At 34.3% G+C, this 21,794-nt stretch overlaps 1 protein-coding gene across 1 annotated transcript in view; it reads left to right on the forward strand.

Moving 5' to 3' along the window:
* Positions 1-21,794, forward strand: part of LOC150098082 (GTPase-activating Rap/Ran-GAP domain-like protein 3) — a 183,568-nt gene that overhangs the window by 56,437 nt on the left and 105,337 nt on the right. The window contains exon 2 of the mRNA XM_090406580.1: positions 16,429-16,498. Within this exon, the coding sequence (XP_090262706.1) occupies positions 16,429-16,498 (70 nt within the window). The remainder of the gene's footprint in view (positions 1-16,428; positions 16,499-21,794) is intronic.

The following is a 21,794-nucleotide window of genomic DNA, read 5'->3' on the forward strand; positions in this document are numbered from 1 at the left end:
GTTTTTAAGGCCATTTGCGTTCCACGCAACTATCTGAAGAGATGCTGGAATGAGTTTGTTACTATTCATTTATGAGAGCTGTGAAGATGATCTGTGTTTCACGAAGAAATCTTTTAGTGGAGATTTCAGTAGGGTTTGATAGGCTGAAATTTTGTAGCATGTTTGCTAGTGAGGCCGTAATAACAGCTGTTAGGTTTTTAGGTGCTGTTGGTTGATTTTGTTCTGGATTTGTTTTAGTTGTACGGGTCACATCAGCATAGCTTCTTGTTTGCTTTTGGATGTCTCTATTATTGGAGGTCTCCGACTGTGGCCGCTGAGTCTCCGGTTTTGATGTCTGGGCCTCTGGTGTTCTTGTGCTGAAGGAGGAGGGCTGATTGATTGCCTCCATCCGTCTGTTCTTTGGGTGCTGAGTACATCCTTTGTAGTTTGCGGGATGAGGGCCACTGCAGTTGGCACATTTGGCCGAGGTAGTCCTCGGCTTTGTGCAGGTATTGGTTGGGTGGCTGTCTCCACATTTTAAACATATATATTCCACTCTACATAGATTCTGGGCATGGCCAAACTTCTGGCACCTGTGGCACTGCCCAGAAGATGATCTTTTAAGGAGTGGTTCCAGTGTGATGATGAGACCACAGACTGTTTTTAAGTTGTAAATATCCTTGTATATTTTATGAATCTCAACAAGGACCAATGGCATGGGAGTCTTGTCAGCTTTGTACATTCTGCTCACTTTGACTGGGGGCAGATCCTGAGAATTTAGGTCAGCAGCTATTTCTACTGTGTCAATGTCTTCACAGACACCACGAAGGACTACTTTTAAGTTTTTTTCGGAGCTGAGTGCAAAGGATGCCTCTATGATACTGGATGCCTCTGTCTTCCAGTTCTTTGGACAACCTTCTATAGTCTGTCACTATTGCTGGCTGGATCTTTATGCCTTCATCCATGTTTTTGGCTTTAATGAAGCCAATATGCAAATTGGACATTGTGGATCTTAAAGCTGCCCACTTATGCTTTTCTCTAAGGATGATCGAAGGCACCGTTTCTTTGGGAGAAATAGCGGCGTCCGAACCCTGAGAATCCTGTTCCATTTCAGTGTTGTCATTGTGCGGTTCATCTGTTGTTCTTCGCTTTTTGCGTGCGCGCACTTCTACAAAGTCTGAAGTAGAAGGCACCGATTCTAAATGATCTTCAGCGGCAACGTCTGAGACACATTCGGGGGGAAACGTGTCATACAATTTCACTTTTCCCCGCCAATTATCACTCAGCAGCTTTCCCAGTCTGAGGAATTCCTTATATACTTCCTCGAATTTGGTTTCATTCACAAGTTTAGCCATTTCAATAATTTAAAATGTGTTAAGACACAGATGGAGAAAGAGTAAAGATTTCTGAGGTGTTCCGAGCAGGTAAAGATAATCCTGTGGACTTTTGAGGGTCCACTAGCAAATCCCGTAGACACTCTTAGTTGTCTATCAGCAATAAAATGTCACTATAAGAAACAAACAAAGGCGATACTAGCGGCTGTAGGCCTAGCGTATCGCCCTTGTAATTACAAATGACTTACCTGGATAAAGCACTACCCCACGTCTCTTTTTTGTTTTTTTGTGTATTATATACCCCCCCGCATGTCTAATAAGAAGGACCTCCATTGCACCAACACGATGCATGTTGCATGGACCTCTGTTGCACCACTGCTGTCGGTCGAGCCCATTTCCTGTACTGATCAGAGAGCATTTTAAGTGAAAAATGCATGGGGAGATGTACGAACCGATTCCTCTGCTGGATGTGAACACGAATTATTGATGATGAATTGTGAATTGGATTGATATGTTTTTAGCAATTTACATTTATGCTTATTCGTTAGTAATAGTAGTTAATTGCTTGCTACCATGTCACCTGAAAATGTTGATATGTATTAATAATGCAGAGAATAAAATAAAAATTAAAAGGTTTGTTCTGATTATAGAAAATAATTCTCAAAAAATCAATTTTTCAACAATAATTTAAATTAAAAACGATACAAAATTAAACTTCCAATATTATTTTATTCATATATTCTTTTTTCGTACAAACTGTTAAAGGAACAACACCTCAGTCGTTATTAATCAGACTCAGAACCAACGTTTCTATCTATAAAAGAGAACAGACAGAGTTTAAGTAACTTGACTTTTTAAAATCACGAAAACGTTTATAATTAAGTTGAAATGTTAATTAAATTAACAATGGAAGGTAGGATTACATTTTCTTCTAATTCACCATGACATATATAGAGAAAACAGAAATGAATTAATACATGCTTAACTTTATATTGTTTACATTTCTGGAAGGGATGCGAAGTGATGGTGAAGGTCATTACATCACCTCTTCCAATGAAAGGCTACTCTCGTGGGCTGTGTTGTTTACACTATAAACGAAGCAATGACGACTGAATATAGGCGGTTGAGAAAATAATGAGATATTTTCTGTATTATTACGAATGAAAAATAGTTATTTTTTTATTTTAATTTCAGTGGGCTAAAGTCTTTTAAACCTATTATAGAATTTTTGAAGAAAATATAATTTATAGAATATCTCAGATGTTAAATGCTAGAGTTTTTGGTGTTGTTATCCCATACATAGATCTAACATCTAGCCTATGTGAAATCCATGCACCGGATCTGACATAAGTCAAATGTCAAAAATCATAAATAAATGAATAAACACTTACTTTTAATTGCGTAGCCCAGAAAATAGAACAGAACCCAGGGTGGATACCTGTTCACCACAACAGAAGGACGCCACCATAAAAATAATTACTTAGTTTTGAGAATTCTAGTAGATATCCTATCTTACCTTACTCACACTCCACTATAGGGCAGAAAACCCGGCCTGTGAACTGGTCCAAATCCAGAGTCTGGAACAGTCTGGAAAAGTCTGGAACAAACTCAAGAAACACTATGGCAAGCAACAAAGGAATACGTTATAGATAGTTGTAATGAAAAATTACTAAGACCTGGTGTTCAAATAAGTTACGTCCGTAAGTTAAAACTGGTTTGAAATTTCTTCAGTTGACTTTCTGTTATACCCATTTTGTTCATTTTATTATTTTGATGTTTGGAGCCTCCGTAGTTCAGTTATTATAGACTTCGTCAAAATCGACTGCTAGGAAATGCAACCCATCTAAGGATAGATTGCATATCATGTGCATAAAGCATATACAATATATACATCATATGCATAAAGCAAAGAACTAAGTTCGATATATCCATTTCTTATATTAGGTTTAATGCAGCTTACTTTCATAATGCGATCCACACAGATGATGAAGGACAGTGGAGATAACACCCTTGTCTTAAATTTCATTTGACGTCAAACCATCGTTCTGTATTTCATTCAGTTTTTACTGCTGTTTTACAACCTAAATATAGACTTATGTATTGAGCTTTATAATATTCTTTTTACCGCATATAACTGTAGCGCTTTGAATTATTTTTCTTGAAGTAAAAATATGATCCTAATTACTTCATATTGGCTGAAACCCAGCTTGCTTTTCCATATTTCTCCTTTTAAGAGAACTACTCCAGCTTTTCCATGAGATCTTTTATGCCAACCATTCGTTATTCGACCTAATGGCCCCCGCCTTCTAAATTGTGAAGCTTAAAGACTTTAAAACTTTTTAACTCCACATTTCATTCACTTTAAAGTCTCTCAAGCAAAGAAAAACAGGATGGATTATCAAGAGAACCGCATTGACTACGGAAATGGTACAAATAAAACTGAGGAAAGGAATACGTCATGAAAATGCTGAATACATGGAATATAAGAAGTGGTGCATACAAAGAAATGGATTACTTGAAATTATCGCAGAAGCAGCTGGAAAAGCGAGGCAATCGCATTGATATATTTTAAATCCGTGCCTTAACATATTAGAAAGGGTTTGCATGTTTTTTAGTATGCAAAGCTCCAGTTTTTTGGAACAAGAATAAATCTAAATGACAATCCATTACAGTCAAAATTTATAAAATACTTATTGGAAGGAATATCTGTAATATCTCATGTCACATAGCTGTTGCATAGCTGTCCTTGAACCCAGTAACATTTAGCGGCGACATTCAGCTAAATTCGGATATCTTCTAAGACGCTAGGAACTTATAAGGGCTTCGAGATACAATTCGAGATACACGCCAAAGACCGACTAACTTGGCTATGGCTGAGAAAATTCCTTCAACTCCTCACGCCATTGACGGGAATCGAACTTAGGACACGACACTCCTTCCCCAGGCATATGGATACGAAGCGCACAGCCACTAGGCTAACTGCGCGGACGAAAAGTTCTGATGAACACCTAAAACAAAAATGATATTAAAGCAACTGATATTACCAGAAGTTATGTCAGAGATTTTAAAGAAATTCGAAGACACATAGGGGTGGGCCATCATCAAGTTTGTTTTTCGTACTGCAAGAAAAGTCCGCAACTGAGATTCACCGACCTTTGTGTGAGACTTTAGGAGACTGTGCCCCAGCCTATCCGACTCAGATGAGTGGCCAAGTTTAAAACTGGGAATCCTGAGACAACAGATGACCCCAGGTCAGGAAGACCTGCCACAGCGATCCCACCTGAAAACATCGATGTAGTGCATGCCATGATCCCTGGTGATGAACGAATACGCCAAACGCATTGCAAAAAATCTGAGGATATCCAGGGAACGAGTTTCTCATGTTGAGAAATCAAAATGTGTAAGCTGCAATTTTTTTGGCTCATATTGTAGCTGTTGATGAAACATGGCTTCATCACTATGACCCAGCGACCAAACAATAGTCAATGGAGTAGAGACACAAAGGTTCTCCACGGCCAAAGAAGTTGCCAAACCAAAAAGTCAGCAGAGAAGGTTCTTACCATTGTCTTTTAGGATACAGATGGTGTAATCCTTACCAAGTATCTCAAAAAGATGAAACTGTTACAGCGGCAGTTTATTCAACAGCTATGAAGGAATTGAAGGAGGTACTAATGGGAAAATGCCGCTGGAAACTAAGCAGAGGGTTGTTGCTTTTGAAGGACAATGCACCTGCTCACAATGCTCAAGGAACCCAACCGTGTATAATTTGGGCTCTCAATGTGTGCTTCACCCACCGTATTCGCCAGACTTGTCCCCATCTGACTGTTTCCTATTCCCAAAATCTAAAGAAACACTTGAAGGGAACAAAATTTACCACAGACGATGAAGCCATATCTGCCGCTGAGGACTGGTTTGTGCAACAAAGGAAAGACTTTTTTTCTCAGAGGATTGCAACGATGCAGCAGTTTTATAACACGTGCATAACACTTCGTGAGGAATATGTGTACTAATGTGTAAGTTACATGGTTCTTCCTCAATTCCTTCATAGTGATTATCACTTTTCAACACACTCTCGTAACGCTAGCTTCTTTACAGTAGTAGCAAATTTGTCAAACTAACTAATTGTATTGAGAGCAGATAGAATATATTTCTGAAAATGTATTTTTTATTGGTGTATAAAGTCAACATTTGACAATCAATTTTAAATATCTTTCTCCCAGTAATATTTAGGTATTGAATAAATAATTATTTTAGGGAACAAAATATATATGAAAAAATAATTAACTGATTGGAAAATTCAAATATCTTATAAAATGAGTTACGTGAAAAGTGGCTCTTGCGCGCTGCTTCTTGTAAGATATTTGTAAAATTAAAACGAATGGTTTTAATTTATTCTTATTCTTAAGCTTCACGAACTCTTAAGGTTGTTAGCTGCAAGCACCACAGCTCTCCATTTTTTTTTTATATTCTTAGCCAACTGCATCCAATTTCGCAGTCCATTCATGTCCATTTTGATGTTATCCAACCAATCTTCTGCGGGGTCTTTTCTAGGAGATGCCTTCCATTTGGGTGATGTAAAAAGATTCTCCTCATTAGCCTATTATCCTCCATTCTTTCTAGGTGACCTAACCATCTGATGCGACTAGCTCTCATTTCGTTTATTATAGCGGCTTCTTATAAAGTTCATGGAGTTCTTTATTTGTTCGCCTTCTCCATTCATCATGTCAGTAAACTGAATAGTTGATGGCTTATTCAGATCATTATGTCTAGATACTTTTAAATATTCTGTTTTATTTGTTAATATTAAGATCTATTTTTTCGGAAGAGGTTTTAAGGTTTATAAAAGTTTCTGTTATATCATTTCCACTTTCTCCTATGACATCAATATCGTCTGCATACCCCAGGTATCATGCTCTGCATCATTCCTGTGATGAAATATAATGAGGTTACTGTTATGAAATGCACTTTTATATGTTTCTCGAATTGCTTTTTCCAAAGCTATGTTGAATAATATACATCGCATCTCCTTATTTTAAACCTGTGGAGATGTTGAATGGTTCTGACAATATGTTGTTAGTGAGGACTCTGCATTGATTTTCCTGTACACACATTTTAACCAGTCTGATTAATTTTCTGGTATTCCAAATTCCTGTAAGATTTTCTATAAACTTTCTCAATGTATAAACTTTCATCAATGAATAGATCATGACTTTCTTTAAGAAAGTCATGATCTATTCATTGATGAAAGATCTGGGAAGATCTGCCTCTATTCGGCTAGAAGAACATCAATCTTATATTGAATACTTTAAACCTGAAAAGTCTGGACTTGCAGAACATGCCATCTTCACTAGACACAGAGTTCATTGGAGAAAGACAAGAGTTCTTCACAAAAGTCAGTTTCTCATGGAACGCCTTTATAAAGAAACATGTGAAACTCTCCTTCATTCTCCTAACTTAAACAGATCCGACGGCTTACGTCCATCCCCTTTACGGGAGACAGTACTTTACAAATCAGCTCATCTTTCCTAACTTTTTATTGTATTGATTTTTTTTAAATTTTATTATTATTATTATTATTATTATATTTTTTATTATTAAAAAAAAAATTTTTTTATTTATTTTTATTTTTTATTTTTAGGAAAGTTATTGACCTTTTTAGTTATCTTACACCAGCTACTTAGATGGCGCTTTTTGGAATTGTCAGTTAGTGTTTAATTTGAGCTTAATGTACTTGAAGATGCCTGTGACACACAGGCGAAAATTATACTAATAAATAATCTTTCTACGTGAGTTTTTTCCGTTATTAATTTTGTATTGCCATGACTTTCTTTATTGTATTCCCAATTCTTCTGTAGAATTTATTTGTCTCAAGGTTAAAAGGTGGTCAATGGTTGATCGATTATAATTATAATTTCAGAAATGTATTTAAATAAAATAAATGGATTTTTAAAAATGTGAGTTATATTTAAATTCACAATAAAGTGACTTTACTCACCACAAACTGCTTTCAGAATTCTTAACATTATCTGAGTCTTGTGATTTTTAGTATACCGAAAAGAAATTGTCTGAAACGAAGTACTATCCCCCCCCCCCAATCCAACAATTTAATTGAATTCATTTATCTTAATACCAGAAAGAGAATCTCAAAACCAAAGTGATTTTTGAAAACAAAATCATGAAAGGTGGTCGTGTGAAAATGTCGGTTGAAACAGCTAACAAAGAAATTAAAAAAAAAAAAAAAAGAAAATCTATAAGTATATATTCAAAACTACATTTTCATATTCAAAGCTTAATTTACAGAAGTGTAATCATATAGAGGTTATTGCTTAACACAAACAATCAGTTTTTTCTGTGCCATGAAATGAGTGATAAATTGAATGTAAGAAATCTTGATTAGGAAGTGTAGTCAATTTAAATTTTCTCTTTCGTGTTTCTCTTCATCTATTCATCAGTCTATCCAACTATGCATCTTAAATTAGGTGTCCGTTGGGCTGCAATAAAAAAATCAATTTTTCACCTAAAATTTAATAAACATTGAGTGAGTACCGCTACTACTTTTTGTTTCCTGTTTCGTTGCATCAGTTATCAACTCTTGAAGGCGAACAACACGTAGCGCGAGCTCCTTCTTCTTGGGCGTAGTAATTAGCATAGAATGTCACGGACATGTTTGCTGATCGATTCCTGAATAAATAGCCTGGAGAACAGTATCGTTCTCTCGTGCCTTTGTCTACTCAGAAATCGTAAAAATGGGTGCTTCCACTTATTCTGCGTCTTGGTAATTGTCATTATCATACCCCACACATACAAACAAAAACACCCCGAGCTTGATGGTTGATTGAACACGGTAATTCTTTCGTAATTGTTCTTCTACATTCACCTTTAAATAGTATAGAAGAAAAAAGAAGGGAAAAAAAAAAAAAGCATTTTACCGAATATTGAGACATGGCGCCCTCTATAGATAACGTGTCATTGAAGAGCGCTTGGTGTAGAAACAGATTTGCAATATCTCTTACATGCAGACATAGACATTCACACGTTTCTAGAAACCTGTAAAAGCGAAAATGGAATAAAAAAAATAATCTCTCAGTTCACAGTGGGGTCCATTGTTGATCAAGTGACACCCGCTGGGAAATGTTTAAAAGAAATGATCGATAGTAGTTCACACACGGAGGTTACTGTTATGAAAAGCAGTTTTGTTGAAAATAATGCACTATCGGACTATTTCAGCATGCTCAAGTGAATGAAAATGAATAACCAATCATTAAACAATATTTTGTTGTTCTTTGTATTTTTTTATTTTATTTTGTCCGCCATCCAACAAGATATAATCACATCTTTTAGTTTATTGTGACAGCATAATAATACGTATTCGTGTTATTTACAACAGTTACCAAATTTTCTTATTACGTTGGCTAGAAATTACTAGTTGTCAAGCACGATAAATGCGATGAAATAAAATTATATATTTTACTATGTAAGCACTGCATTATTTAGTTTAGAACGATTGCTAAATAAACGAACTGATATTTTAGTTAAATATAATTAGGGTTCGTTACGGTCTTTCCTTATATACTGATTGCAATACTTGACCGTTCATCTGATCCTAGCAGAAATTTTTATTATTTATTGTAATATTAACTTATATATGAGAAAATATATTACTTCTTTATTAAACAAATGATCAGCCCTTTCAACAATGAACTTTGTTGTTCATCTTTTAACAATCATATTTAATACAACAATGAAAGCATTCATCATTTTAATGTTCTTTTTAATTACTGAAAAATAAACAATATCTTCCAAAACCAATAAAAAACAGCATAATTATAAACTCAAAAGTTTAAGTTTAACATTTTTAGTAAACGAAAAGAAAGACATACAAACGAGAGAGAGGGATGGTAGTCTGCAAGAAGAAAAAAAAATCCAGAACTAATTTTCTATGCGAAGCATTTTATTCTTTTATGCATCTTTCTTTCACGCAGTAATGGAGATGAAGCACACGTAATCCTTCTGTATGTCGTCAGGTTTCATTTATTTTGGCTTTCAGAATAATTTCCTATACTTATGAAGCTACCTTCGGAGCGAGTAGCAACTCATCTTGACATGTCTTCGTGGCCTAAAGTCGATAACACTTAATTTCTCACTACCCGTCACTATTGACAACCAGAAACTTCTAAGACTCTTCTAATCATGTCAATCTAAACACGCCCGGTGACAAATCTATTATTCTCAACAGCTTGGAAATGCCACAATGGCGGTATTTTTCTTCTTTTTGACTTAATGCCTACCCGTTGTCCTTTTGCTTTCACGCCATTTCAAGTGTTAGATGACGTTGATTTCCAGATGATGCATATTACGTTGCCCTTAAAGTTCTTTATAAATACGCAAACAGATAGTAAAATTAAAAGAAGGGAAAGTGTTAAACGTTCACGTACTATGCCTTTCATCCATTGAACTTAATATAGTAGATTCAAAATTGTTGTTTTTCTACATTTGATCCTCATCTTTAGAGATGAGGATCATTTGATCTTCATCTTTAAAACAATATTCCGTATTATTATTTAATAATAATACGGAATATTGTGATAATAAAATATTACACGGTATTCTTTGCCTCGTTAACAATCATGTCCGTTGCTTAAAAAGAAGTAAAGAAGTCGGAATGAATATTTACCAAGACCAGAAAGGCAAAAAAATTATTAATCATTAAAAAAAAAAGCAAAAATTAAGCAGCATACCCTTTTTAACAGTCGTTTGTTACTTTATTTTTTATTCTTTCTACTGAGAAATTTATTCCGTCTTTAACAACTGCCTCCCGTTTTTTTTTCCCCTTCAACTTTTTTTCCTCAGTGACACGTGATACTAGTAGGAGCTACCAATAAATTTAACGAAAGAAGAAATTCAATCAGGCTTCGTTTAGAGAATTTTTTGTGTATCATATAAAATATCAAATAATATTATGAAACGTGCATTGCCGAGAGAATTTGAGAGCCTACCTTATTATCATAATGACGTCATTCATGCTTTGTTATCAGTGGGAAAATTGCTGAGGCTGTTTCGTCAATCGAGAGCTCATTACAGCTCATGGAAAAACAGAACTAGATGGTATTTCAACAGGCCTACTTTTGCTATGCATTTATTATACGTTGTAAATCCAAGTTTAGTGGGATTTGAAATAGAATGTTATTAATATTAGGGTGAGAATAGGAATAGAGTACGCTATATTATCTTTTCCAGTAAAAGAATTGTTGCACTTAAAAAACAAAAGCTGCAAATTATGAAAGAGCTCTTTCTCTGTTTTTACAGAAAGTGCTGAAATCTGAAGTTGCTTCTATTTTGAGCAATACGCTTGGAGAGAGACAGAAATTGAAATGTTGTTAATATTAATACTTAAAGTATGAATATATTAAAGCGTGAGGGTTGAAATGAATCAACCAAATGATCAGCATACCAAAGTAAATTTAGAATGCGAGAGAGAAGACCGGTTATGTTCGCGATATAAACTAGAAATAGGAAAAAATGGAACCTGATCGCCTACCAGAAATATTGCAATCGATTTTTAATGTTATACCTGATTTAACGATGCTCAAAAAAGTACTTGTATTACAACATCATGTGTTTCGTAGCATTTTAATCAAATTTTTCCTGAAATCCTTCAAAGGATGATTCCGATGGATTTTTTTTTTTTTTTTTTTTTTTTGCATCGATATCCAATAATGCAGCATACAATAGACGAAGTGATTTCCAGTTCCTTCTCTAACTAGATCAAACATTACTTATTTTAATATGAAATGGTGCAGTTACTTGGCTTTGTTTACTTATTATAATTATGATCTTTACAAAAAAAAAAAATGTATATATATATATATATATATATTATGACGATCTAATTAAGAACGTTAGCATTCTAACAGATGGTGTTATATGTGAGCCCGGTATAATGACCCCTAAGTCTTACATCACTTTATATATTATGTTAATTCACTTTAAGTGTTATGCGACGTTAAGTCAATTAGCATTAAGGCTTTCGTTGTGTTGCATTCCTTACAGTTAGAGGGCCATTTGGTTAGTATGTTGTGGAATATAAAATGCAGTCAGCTTTCAGAAAAGAATGGTCTAACATTTACAGTTTGGCCCGTATATTCAAAATAATGAGAATTTAATAGAATTTTCTAAAAGTTCGTCTTTTCAATAAGCAGATGAGAAACAGCATAACGTGTATTAATCTACCGGTGAACATCGTTAATCAAACTGTCCTTCATCTCAGAACTATTATGATATATCGACGCAGGACAGTCGAGAATATTTTCTTCGACATATGTTTTTTTTTTTCCTGGTCCTATGCGTGTTTCTTTTTCCTGTTTTTTCCGCCAATTGCGGGATCAGTTCTTGCTCGCAGAAAACGTCATTAGCATGATATATTGACTGGTTCCCATGGTCAGTCCTATTTTGAGCAACATGCCCTAAGTAAGATATCAGAAATGTACTCTAGCATTAATACTTAATGTACGAATATGTTCAATATTTATGGATATAATAATTATTTATTTAATAAATTTTCAGAATCTGGTCGCATAGAAGTTTGTTTTTCTAGAGAGAGCCTTGGTTTTTATAGTAAAGATAATTTCACGCACATTGCTGAATGAATTTTTTGAAATACTATAACAATTAAAAAATTATTTACTGACGCAAAGAAGGTAAATTCTCGTGCAAATGGAAGGTCACAGTGACATTATAAGATACAAGATATATTGACACGCGAAAGCTACAAGATATATTGACACGCGAAAGCTACTTACCGATCACAATAATTGACTATAAATTAAAATAACATTGATCCGTTCATTCTATCCATTCATGCTGTATTTTAAATGCTAATAGTTTCGTAAGGGCTAAGAAGTTGTTCGTATTCATTTATACAAAATTTGTTACTGGAAATGACCTTAGGAAGAAGAATATGAAGTAATAATAATAACGTTATGTCACTAAACTATTTATGAACACTATTATGTGCGCGCCGCCCTTCCCATATACAAGGACGAATCAGCAATTATAATAAATATATTTTTTTAATTGTTTATGTGAATTCCAATGCGGTCTATTGACTGCAGAGCTGAGACTGTCTACTCGGCTAAGAAGGCAGCCAAATTCTTATAGAAATTAAAGAACCACTGAATGAAAAGTACAAATCTGGATGTTTAATTCGTGGTATGTTTAAAGTTAAAGTAAATACAACCAACGGATGATCTGTTTGTGAATTTTCGTATGTCATTCGGATTTGAGAGTAAATCGTTATTAATATTCGTGTCATGTACTCAGTGGAACAAACATCTCTGAAAGTCTATCGGACTCTCATGTTAACATGTATTTAGTTACGAGAGTATTTAAAATAATTGAATTGTTCACTTTTTTAACGCAGTAATGAGCAGTTAAATTTCTCACTTTTGAATTTGTTTTCTTAAAAGAGTCTCTATCAGTAAAAGACGGCAATTATGTCTTCATATGTCACTTAATGTGCAAGTTATCGGATTAAAATTGTTTTATTATCATGGGAAATTTCTAGTAATTTTTCGGATTAGCCGATGACAGAAAGTAAGCATTTTAATCGCACAAAATGGAATAACTGATCTGCGAATTCATCTGTTCGATAATCATCACACACACACACACACACACACACATACACACAATAATCTGTAATTATAGTATGTGATGTCCGGGCATTACATATTATCATCATGTGCTTACCATAATAAAGTTGGGTTTTATCTCATAGCTATAAAACCTAAAGAAGAGATGCTGACGAGATTAAAATCGTTCGCGAAATGCTCACTCACTTATCCATTCTTTGCTTTGAATATATAAGAATAAAGCAAAATAGCAACATTAACTTTGCGGCCTTGCCTTCATGCGACTTTCGATATGTTTTGTCGTATTATCGTACTACTTAAAAGGAATATCAAACTTTTCACATATTCCTCTTTCATGAATAATATTTGAATTTCTCAGATCATTTATAACTTTCGATATATTATCGTTGCTTATGAATTTGAAACAGAAACAGCTGTCCGTTATTGGGAACTGAAAATACGAAATAATACAAGCTGGGTTCTAATAAGAGCACGACATTTATGCCTTTGGAGTAGAGCAATATTATCACAATGCATGCTGAAGGTCGTAGGTGTGTCGTGTCAATAAGGTACAGGTTAGCATCATTATTTTAATTTATTCTTTTGCATTAAAAAATTGATTGCATTCATACACGTCCGTTTGTTCTCACATGATGCTTATGCTGGTCACATTGAACGAAGTATAGGTGATCGTTGCTACTAGGATACTGAAATAAATAAGTAGTACCCTACTGCTCATCAATTAATGAAATAGCTGTTTGTCTTTAGCAAAATAGTTTTTTCCTTCTGAGAAATGAAATTTAACTCTGCTGTCCTTGTTAGGTCACAGCCTATTGACAGATCATGAAAAAGTAATACGAGAGACTCTACTTCTCCAGCAACATCAACTTGCATTGGAGATATGATACCAAGACGAAGCATTGATTTATGGACGACGTCCTTACACGATGCACTGAGGGACGAATAAGATGCTGATGGCATCCGAAACGCAGTGACCGCTCTGCATCGACTGCGTGTCAAAATTTAAACGCTGACAAGAAATTGGAATTTGCACTTTACTGCGAATCTTTCAAATTTGCTTTTGCAGTTTAGCTAAAAGCATACCTCAGAAAATTCCCTTCTTATTCTTCATGCATGAGCATAACTTTCTTGGATGTGTTTAAATAAAGGATATGTTTTTCATCTTAAAAATCTCACTGCAAATAATTATCGTAAAAGATTTTGTTATAATTAAGTATACACTGAAATTAATTTATACATGAATTTAAGTTTAAATAAATATTTATTCTCCGTACAACGACGATGTCCTTTAATTGGAAAAAAACCTGGGTTCGAATCCCGTACAGGAAAAAAAAATCCTTTATGAGGGAGATTTTTAGTTGCACATGAGGTAGCCAGTCCCATACAAAAGTGGCAGGATTTTTTTTCTCCCCAAAACTCTTGTTTGTTTTTTTAAGACAGACAAACCAGTCCGAAAATAGGCAATTAATAGATGAAGAAGATATGTAGATAGGATTAAATTATCCACCTTATCCTCTGATAAGGCGGATAATTTAAACAAATTCATGCTATCAATAGCAAAAATATTTACGTTGATAATATAAGTTGCTAATATAAATATATATGTTGATATATTATGTAAATTATGACCTGGTATATTCATATTTAGTAAACAATGCATCCGATGGATTTTATCGGCCTTTTCTGCTATTTTAGATTTATAATTAGATGAAATAGATATATTGATGAAATATATAGTGAAATAGATTATGCCCAATTATACTGTAGATTATTCTAATAGTAAATGATGCTTTCTGAATTTTAATGTGAAGAATTTAATTTCTTGATCTGTTAGAATCCCAAAATATGTAAAAGTAAGCTTGTATTCGAAAAACAAGTTAATTTCCATAATATGTTGATATGTAGAATAAAAATTGGTTCAAAGTAAAGTATCAAAGCGTGTACAAAGATTGGGAAATTTTACGAATAAGGAAAAGGAAATTAGTTAATGCTTATAGGTTTACAATAAGCATTAACTAATACCATTCTGCAGGCTTATTGATACCTTCTGTTCTTATTTCTGTGAGTTTCTATTTGTTGTCGTCCATAAGTAATAACGGATAAATTAAAAACATAATGACATTTCACTGCATCTAATAACTGATGCATAGAAATTGCGTAAAGTACAAGTGCATAAAGAGCAAGAAAACCAAAGCATTTTTTTCTGTTAAAAAAGTGACGCAAAATTCTCATTCCACATCAATTTCTATGGTAATGCATATTATTTTACATCATGATCTTTCGCGCGGACTGTGAATTAAACTGTATTCATTCATTACACCGCGCGTATACATTTTTTTACGGATTTACAGTTCTACCAGTATTGGTCTGTAAATTATACAAGATGAAAAATACAGAATGAGGATATAAAATCAGTATAGATGAAACAGCATGCAGCGGGTGACTCCCTAACTGCGGAACTGGATTATTTTCGTTATTTCCAATTACGGCTGATGTAATTAAAGCTATGAAGCCAGCGTATAAGAAACTCGGGTTTTTTAGGGATGATAAACCCAAGTTTCTATTGAAAAGATTCATTTCGCACTTCTGTATATTTTTCTGTATTTCTGTAATTTTGGAAATATTACGTATGTCTGCCTATTAACGTAAATGTTTGACTTCACTAAAAAGGGAAAATACTTTTCGCTGTGTGCATTAAAAAAACTCCTCTATCATTATACTTCTAAAAGGAATCAAACATTAGCCTGCATAAACACAAAAGGCAATTGCTTTTCCTTTATGATCACTAAAATCGGTATATGCGCGTGACTTCTGCACTACCTTAAAAACTGGTGATAGGAAGAGAGAGAGAGAGAGAGTAACAGTTATCTCACTTATGTGGATTGTGCGCTGAACAAATGGGCACTTCAAGAGTGCAAATAAAATTAATGAAATAAGTTATCGATCGTGATATAAAACGATCTTTCCTCTGCTATTTATGTAACGTGAAATGTATCCATGTAATCATTTAATGCATTCCATTTTCCATTAAAAGCATCATCATTTAGATTCATTGATTTTTGGTCACTTTAATGTTAACAGTCTTTTATTATAATCGTGTAGACGTAAAGCTATGGCCAAGAGTCGAAGCATTTTTGTGGATGATCAGGATTTGTGATCAACTCTTTAGTCCAAAATATTATGTGCTTGTGCTTTTCGGTTGGTAAGCCGGTTCGAATTCTGTCTAAAACTCGGGGAACTGTCTCAACTAAAAGTACGTTATCAGTATGATATGGAGGTGGCAAGTTTTCCCCTCTCGGAGCAGAAGTTAATGAGGCTTCCAAGAGGTGAAAACTTGCCACCTCCATGTAGATTTTTCATCTATTTCATAAGACAATTTGTGATTTTATCAAAATATTTTATATATTTCATGTAATTATAAACTAATTCCATTGACTGAACTAATGAACCACCTTTATTTTCAGTTCGTCCTCTACTGATTTGTCCAGCAGACGAGGGGTGTTTAGTCGCAGACATTATGGCTCCGTGGAGATGGTAAGACACCGAATTTATCAACGTTCTTTTAGCTGATTTTTTCTTTTGTTTTTAATTATCTTAAGCTATGAGCTTTAAACCTGCAATTAAAATCAGATCTCTGAATCTCGATCACCGAACACTTGCGGTAATTGAGTACAGTCTATACTTTTTACTTTTTAAAAGGAATTATAAAATAATGTTGAAAGCAAAGTATTTTATTTTTATTCTGTTAAATCAAACCTTTCTTTGTGTCTACATCTCAAACAAAACGAAAGTTTTGGTCTTCTCTTTCTGTTAATGACCAGTTCCTTTCTCATCGTTTTAAAGCGAAATGCTTACTGTTTACTAAGAAATGGCATATTTTTGCATAATTAAATCAGCAAGTATTGCTGGATAAATCAAAATAAGAAAAATAAGAAAATTATTCGACGATCATAGTAAAAGTACTTTTTTACGTTTTATTTACAGACAAATTTCTAACTTTGTTTTTCTTATATAAAGACGTGATGATCCGCAGCTCGTTTTGATTGTTCAGATAAATACTGAATGCAAATGTAAACTCATGCAAATATATGCTTTTATTGACCTTGTTTTTGGTGAAGATTCAAAGTATCTAAAGATAGACGTTTGAGCAGTCATTTTTATAACATGCCAAGACCGGCTGCAGTACTCCCAGGCTTCACTCTACCATGCCAGAGAGAAAAAGAGAGTAATAATGGTACCTTGTGACGTAGTACAAGAAAATACAGTCTGAAGTGTTCCACGACTAAGTTAATAAATAAATAGCCTTGAAAATATTTTTCCTTAACCATCACAAAACTGATTCCTCCCACATTTATCGGATGTAAACACAATTTTTGGAAACTTTATATGACAGGGATTAGTTATTTTACCACTTTAGTCCTTTTCATGATTTTCAGATCACTGGTGATGATTCGAAGTATTTTCAATGCAATGCAGAAACAAAAAGGTATTTGAAAGGATCCAACCGCATGTGTCTTCTGTTTTATAACTGAAATTTGGTTGGTTCTTAATAACTATCGTTTCTACACATACAATAATCATGAAGTCATTTCTTGTAAGAAACTAGCCATTTATTGTTCGGCTACTTGTTCTGTTTACTTCATCTCACTTCTGCAAACTTAATTTATTTTTAAAGCTAAAGAAGCGACAGTGGATACTACCAAGCTAACACGTCTAGGAGAAAAGTGTCTTGAAAACTCCCTATATTGTTTAACGTTACTTCTCCATAAAAACATTTGTTCGTCATATGTGAATTATTTTTAAGTCATTACTGGAAATCAAGTCAATTAGCGATGATTTCATATGGCGACATATATTACTGCAAAATGGTTCCCAGAAGATGTTTGCCTGATGTTTTAAGTGACCATCTAGGCTTTCAGACCGTAAACATCATATGTATATATACCGTTTATTTAATATTTTAGCTCCTACCTGTTATATTTTATTTATGTAAATTGAAAATAACTCTGCTAACTACAGATCTACCAATCCCCGACATCCTTCAAACGCCTGTTTTCTTTATATGCTAGATCAGTTAACTTTTAACAGTCCTTTGTATAGGAAGTTTTCATTTTTCTGACAACTCGCTATTCAAGTCGACACCGAACATTTTATTGAAGAATACTGACCAACGGCGCAAATGCCAGCTGGTAAGTAATGGCAAAGCTTTATTCATTTTTGCACCCTCCAGGAAACAAGCAAAAACTGGGGAGTTCCAGGGCAGCCATATAGTAAATCTAACCATCTTTTTTAATAACAAAAGGATCAAGTACTTTGCCCTGTGACCTGTGCCCTGAGACCGCAAGCACGACAAGTGAATTATATCAACTCCCTGCCGGTTTCTAAGAATGACAGCAGTTGGTTCGATAATTCTCTTGCAGAGTTGCTGCTTTCATATTCGTGTCAGTTATGACGTCAAACGGCTTCAGGTCTGAGGAGTATTGATGCTACGCTGTTGCTATTAGAAACCTGTTCATTCTCTGTTTGTCCCCCGCTGTTCGCCCCCTCCCAACGTCCATCGTGTAATCACAGACATCTAGTCCTCCTAATTACTACAAAGAGTGTTTTTTTTTCCTTCTTTGAAATTCTAGGCACTGCCTGTTGCGTATCGATTTCCTCCGTACTGCCCTTTCTATCGCGCACAATAGCATGAAGAAACTTGAAGTCTTAAACAGTATCTTCACTTTAGAACTTTTTTTTTTCTTGAAAGGCTTTTTTTTTTCGGGTGAAATTCTAATAACTGAGATTGGAGCGTTTGTTCAGTTCGAGTAGCTAATTAAAATAACGGAAGATTAAACAGATATTTTCTTCATTTCAGGAACAATTTCTGAAGTTTGACGTGAGGAAAAAACAAACTAATGGCAAAAAAAATGCAAATATAAAATCATTTAGTAGACTAATGATGAGATCAATGTGAATGGAAAATGCAAATTCCATTATTATTATCATTCGCAAGTTATATGAGGACAAATGGTCACCTGGGTAAAACCATATGTGTATACAATTACAGATGAAAAAAAAGTAAACGTAATTTATTTTTTATTAAAATATCATGATAAAATGAACAAACTTTTTGCATTTTTTTTAAAGTGGATTCCTTGCATTTGTAAGCATTTGTACTCTACGACCTTCTTAATTACGTTTGAGTTTTAGTTGTATCTGAAGCTAACTAGGCGACACTTTTACTTTGTGTTGGGGGGGGGCACTTTTTTGGAGGATGAAAAAAGGTGATAATCACCTGGAGACATTCAGACTGCATCAGCGTATGTTACAGAACATTTCGATGGAGAGGAAAAAAAGAAATCTGCGAACTAAGTTTCTCTTTTGTATGTTTTCATCCGCGTGTACACTTTCTTTCTCAAATATTTGCAAATATCAAAAGATATGTAATTCTTTAACCGTGCAAGTACAAATTGGAAACGATGTGCTTAATCCACAACTGTACATGACATATTCAGCACTGGTAACTGGGAAAACACTTTTAGACTTGTTTGTCTACACAGTAAGTAGGATGACTTTGAGATTTGAGTTTAGCTATATCTTCAATAATTGTGAGCAATGTTAAGAGGCCTTTGGACGATATTAAATTTCTGAGACTGCAGGCAGAGGAAAACATGGTCATACTACGATTGCGATGAAATTATGCTATTAAAATGATCTGCAAGCCATTAATATCTTATGTTGCATAGTATAGTCGATTAACGAAGCTCTTAACATATATTAATTATAGGTAATTAATTTTCAAACTTCATGGCAAAGAATTGGATCTTCTAGAAAGGTACATTTGTGAAAAATACTGTGGACAAATGTTTTTTTATTTCATAAACATGAAATAGAAAAATATCACATACTGCGATTCTTTTTAATATCTTGTGATAAAAGCCTTTCTCCATTATTCTGATAGTTCCTAATATTATTCTCATTTCTTCTTTACGCATCCGAAGATGTAATTCTGTTGCAGCGAAGAGAATACGTCCTTATCCTATTTTGCCAGAGCTGAACTACAAGATAACCTCACCGATGGACATAACCTAAATTTTGTGGGCTTGAAAGTAGCACTAAACAAACGTGAATGAATAGCACATTTTCCGTGAAAATTACAGGTGCAGCGGACAACGAGTTTGGTTATGGGAAATCGTAAATGGAACAGCGAGTGCTCAGTAATCCTGTTTGACCGGAAGGATAGCCTCAAAACTCGTGTCGACACATTTTAATCCTTTGCGAAATTTCTGTCTCTCTCACATACACTCATCCGACTGGAGTTTTTACAGAGTTAGCAGCTGACGATTACATTGCATGTTTACTTTCAGATAGGAACTTGATAAGGTAAGGCTTGCTGTCCTTTCATCGGCTCCAATGTTGACTTGGCCATCATCATCACCACACACTCGATCCGATTACAAGAATGGCAATTTCTCATTGCTACAATATTGTCATTAATCTCAAATTCTAGTGGTTTTATATTCGCAAAATATGCAAGCCAAGAAAAATCCTCCCCTTCTCTCTCTCTCTCTGCTAGAGATCTGTCTTTTTTTTATTTAGTAAATTCTACCAGGAAAACAAAAGAAAAGACATTTTTTTCTGGGGTTAATTACTTCTTAATTGTGTTTTTCTTTCATTACTGGAGAATGCCAAGCACGAAACTTAAGATGAATATATGCATGCGTGAAATGTTTCTGAAAGAGAAAAAAGCAACAACTAAATTCTTCAAGCGTGGTATAAGAATGTGAAAAGAAATCGGCATACATTCCGTATTTTTCAGTAGGTCATAATTTTGCTATTATTTTTTTTATAAATTTTCTCTCTTCCAATCCTAGAGAATGATGAAACGAAGTTTTAAATTTATTATTATTATTATTATTATTATTATTATTATTATTATTATTATTATTATTATTATATGAAGCACTTTAATAGTAGATGTTAACCTAAAGTGGTTAACATCTACTATTTTTATTTATTTATTTTTTTGAATTTCCATTTTCTGCAGACGTCTATGTGATGCTTAGAAGTTCGGTATTGGGTTTTGTCAGTAAATTGCGTGTGATCTTCTGGCCGGTTTGCCAATTTTGTGGGAAGAAAAGCCGAATTTCCAGGATAAGAAACCACCATATAAGACTGGCTAATTCATCTTCATTTTTAAGTCATTTCCAGGTTTGCCCTCCTCTAGGCACAGTACATCATCAGAACCGACTGAACCTCGTAAGCTGTAATACATTCCATATGTGATCGATTATTCATAGTAATAAATTCAGCTGAAATACAATTTAAATTAGTATTAACTCTTTAAACATCATGGATGAGTAATGGTTTATCTGATTTAAAGACCTGCAACACAACCATAAGTTAAATTTTTTTCAAGTATCGCTTAACAATTCTAAAGATCTAAATCCAACATATAATCTTTCTTATTTATTTAACACATTTATATACCGACCTAGCTCAGTCAGTATAGACGAAGCCCTTCGGTAGGAAAGACCTGAGTTCGATTGTCGTCCATGACGTTAGGAACCTTATCTGGTCTCTTTCGACTAAAGGTGAGTTAGACGGTCTCATACCGCCCCCCCGGAAACTCGGGTTTTTCGTCCCTCAGAACAGGCAAACCAGCCAGTTAACACATGCTGATATAGTCAAGAATACATCCCCCCCCTCCTCAGCAGCACGTCGGTTGGGAGTCTAACAAAAGTCGCATCAATTGCAAGCCTGCATTAGAAGCGGAATAAACGCGCAAAGGAAGAGGATTTAATTAACACATGGACATGGAGTGAGGCTAATCACTTAAGATAATGAA

The sequence above is a fragment of the Typopeltis vanoorti genome, chromosome 16 (assembly GCF_054136105.1).
Source record: "Typopeltis vanoorti isolate ZY-2024b chromosome 16, IOZ_Tvanoo_1.0, whole genome shotgun sequence".
Classification (NCBI taxonomy): Eukaryota; Metazoa; Arthropoda; class Arachnida; order Uropygi; family Thelyphonidae; genus Typopeltis; species Typopeltis vanoorti.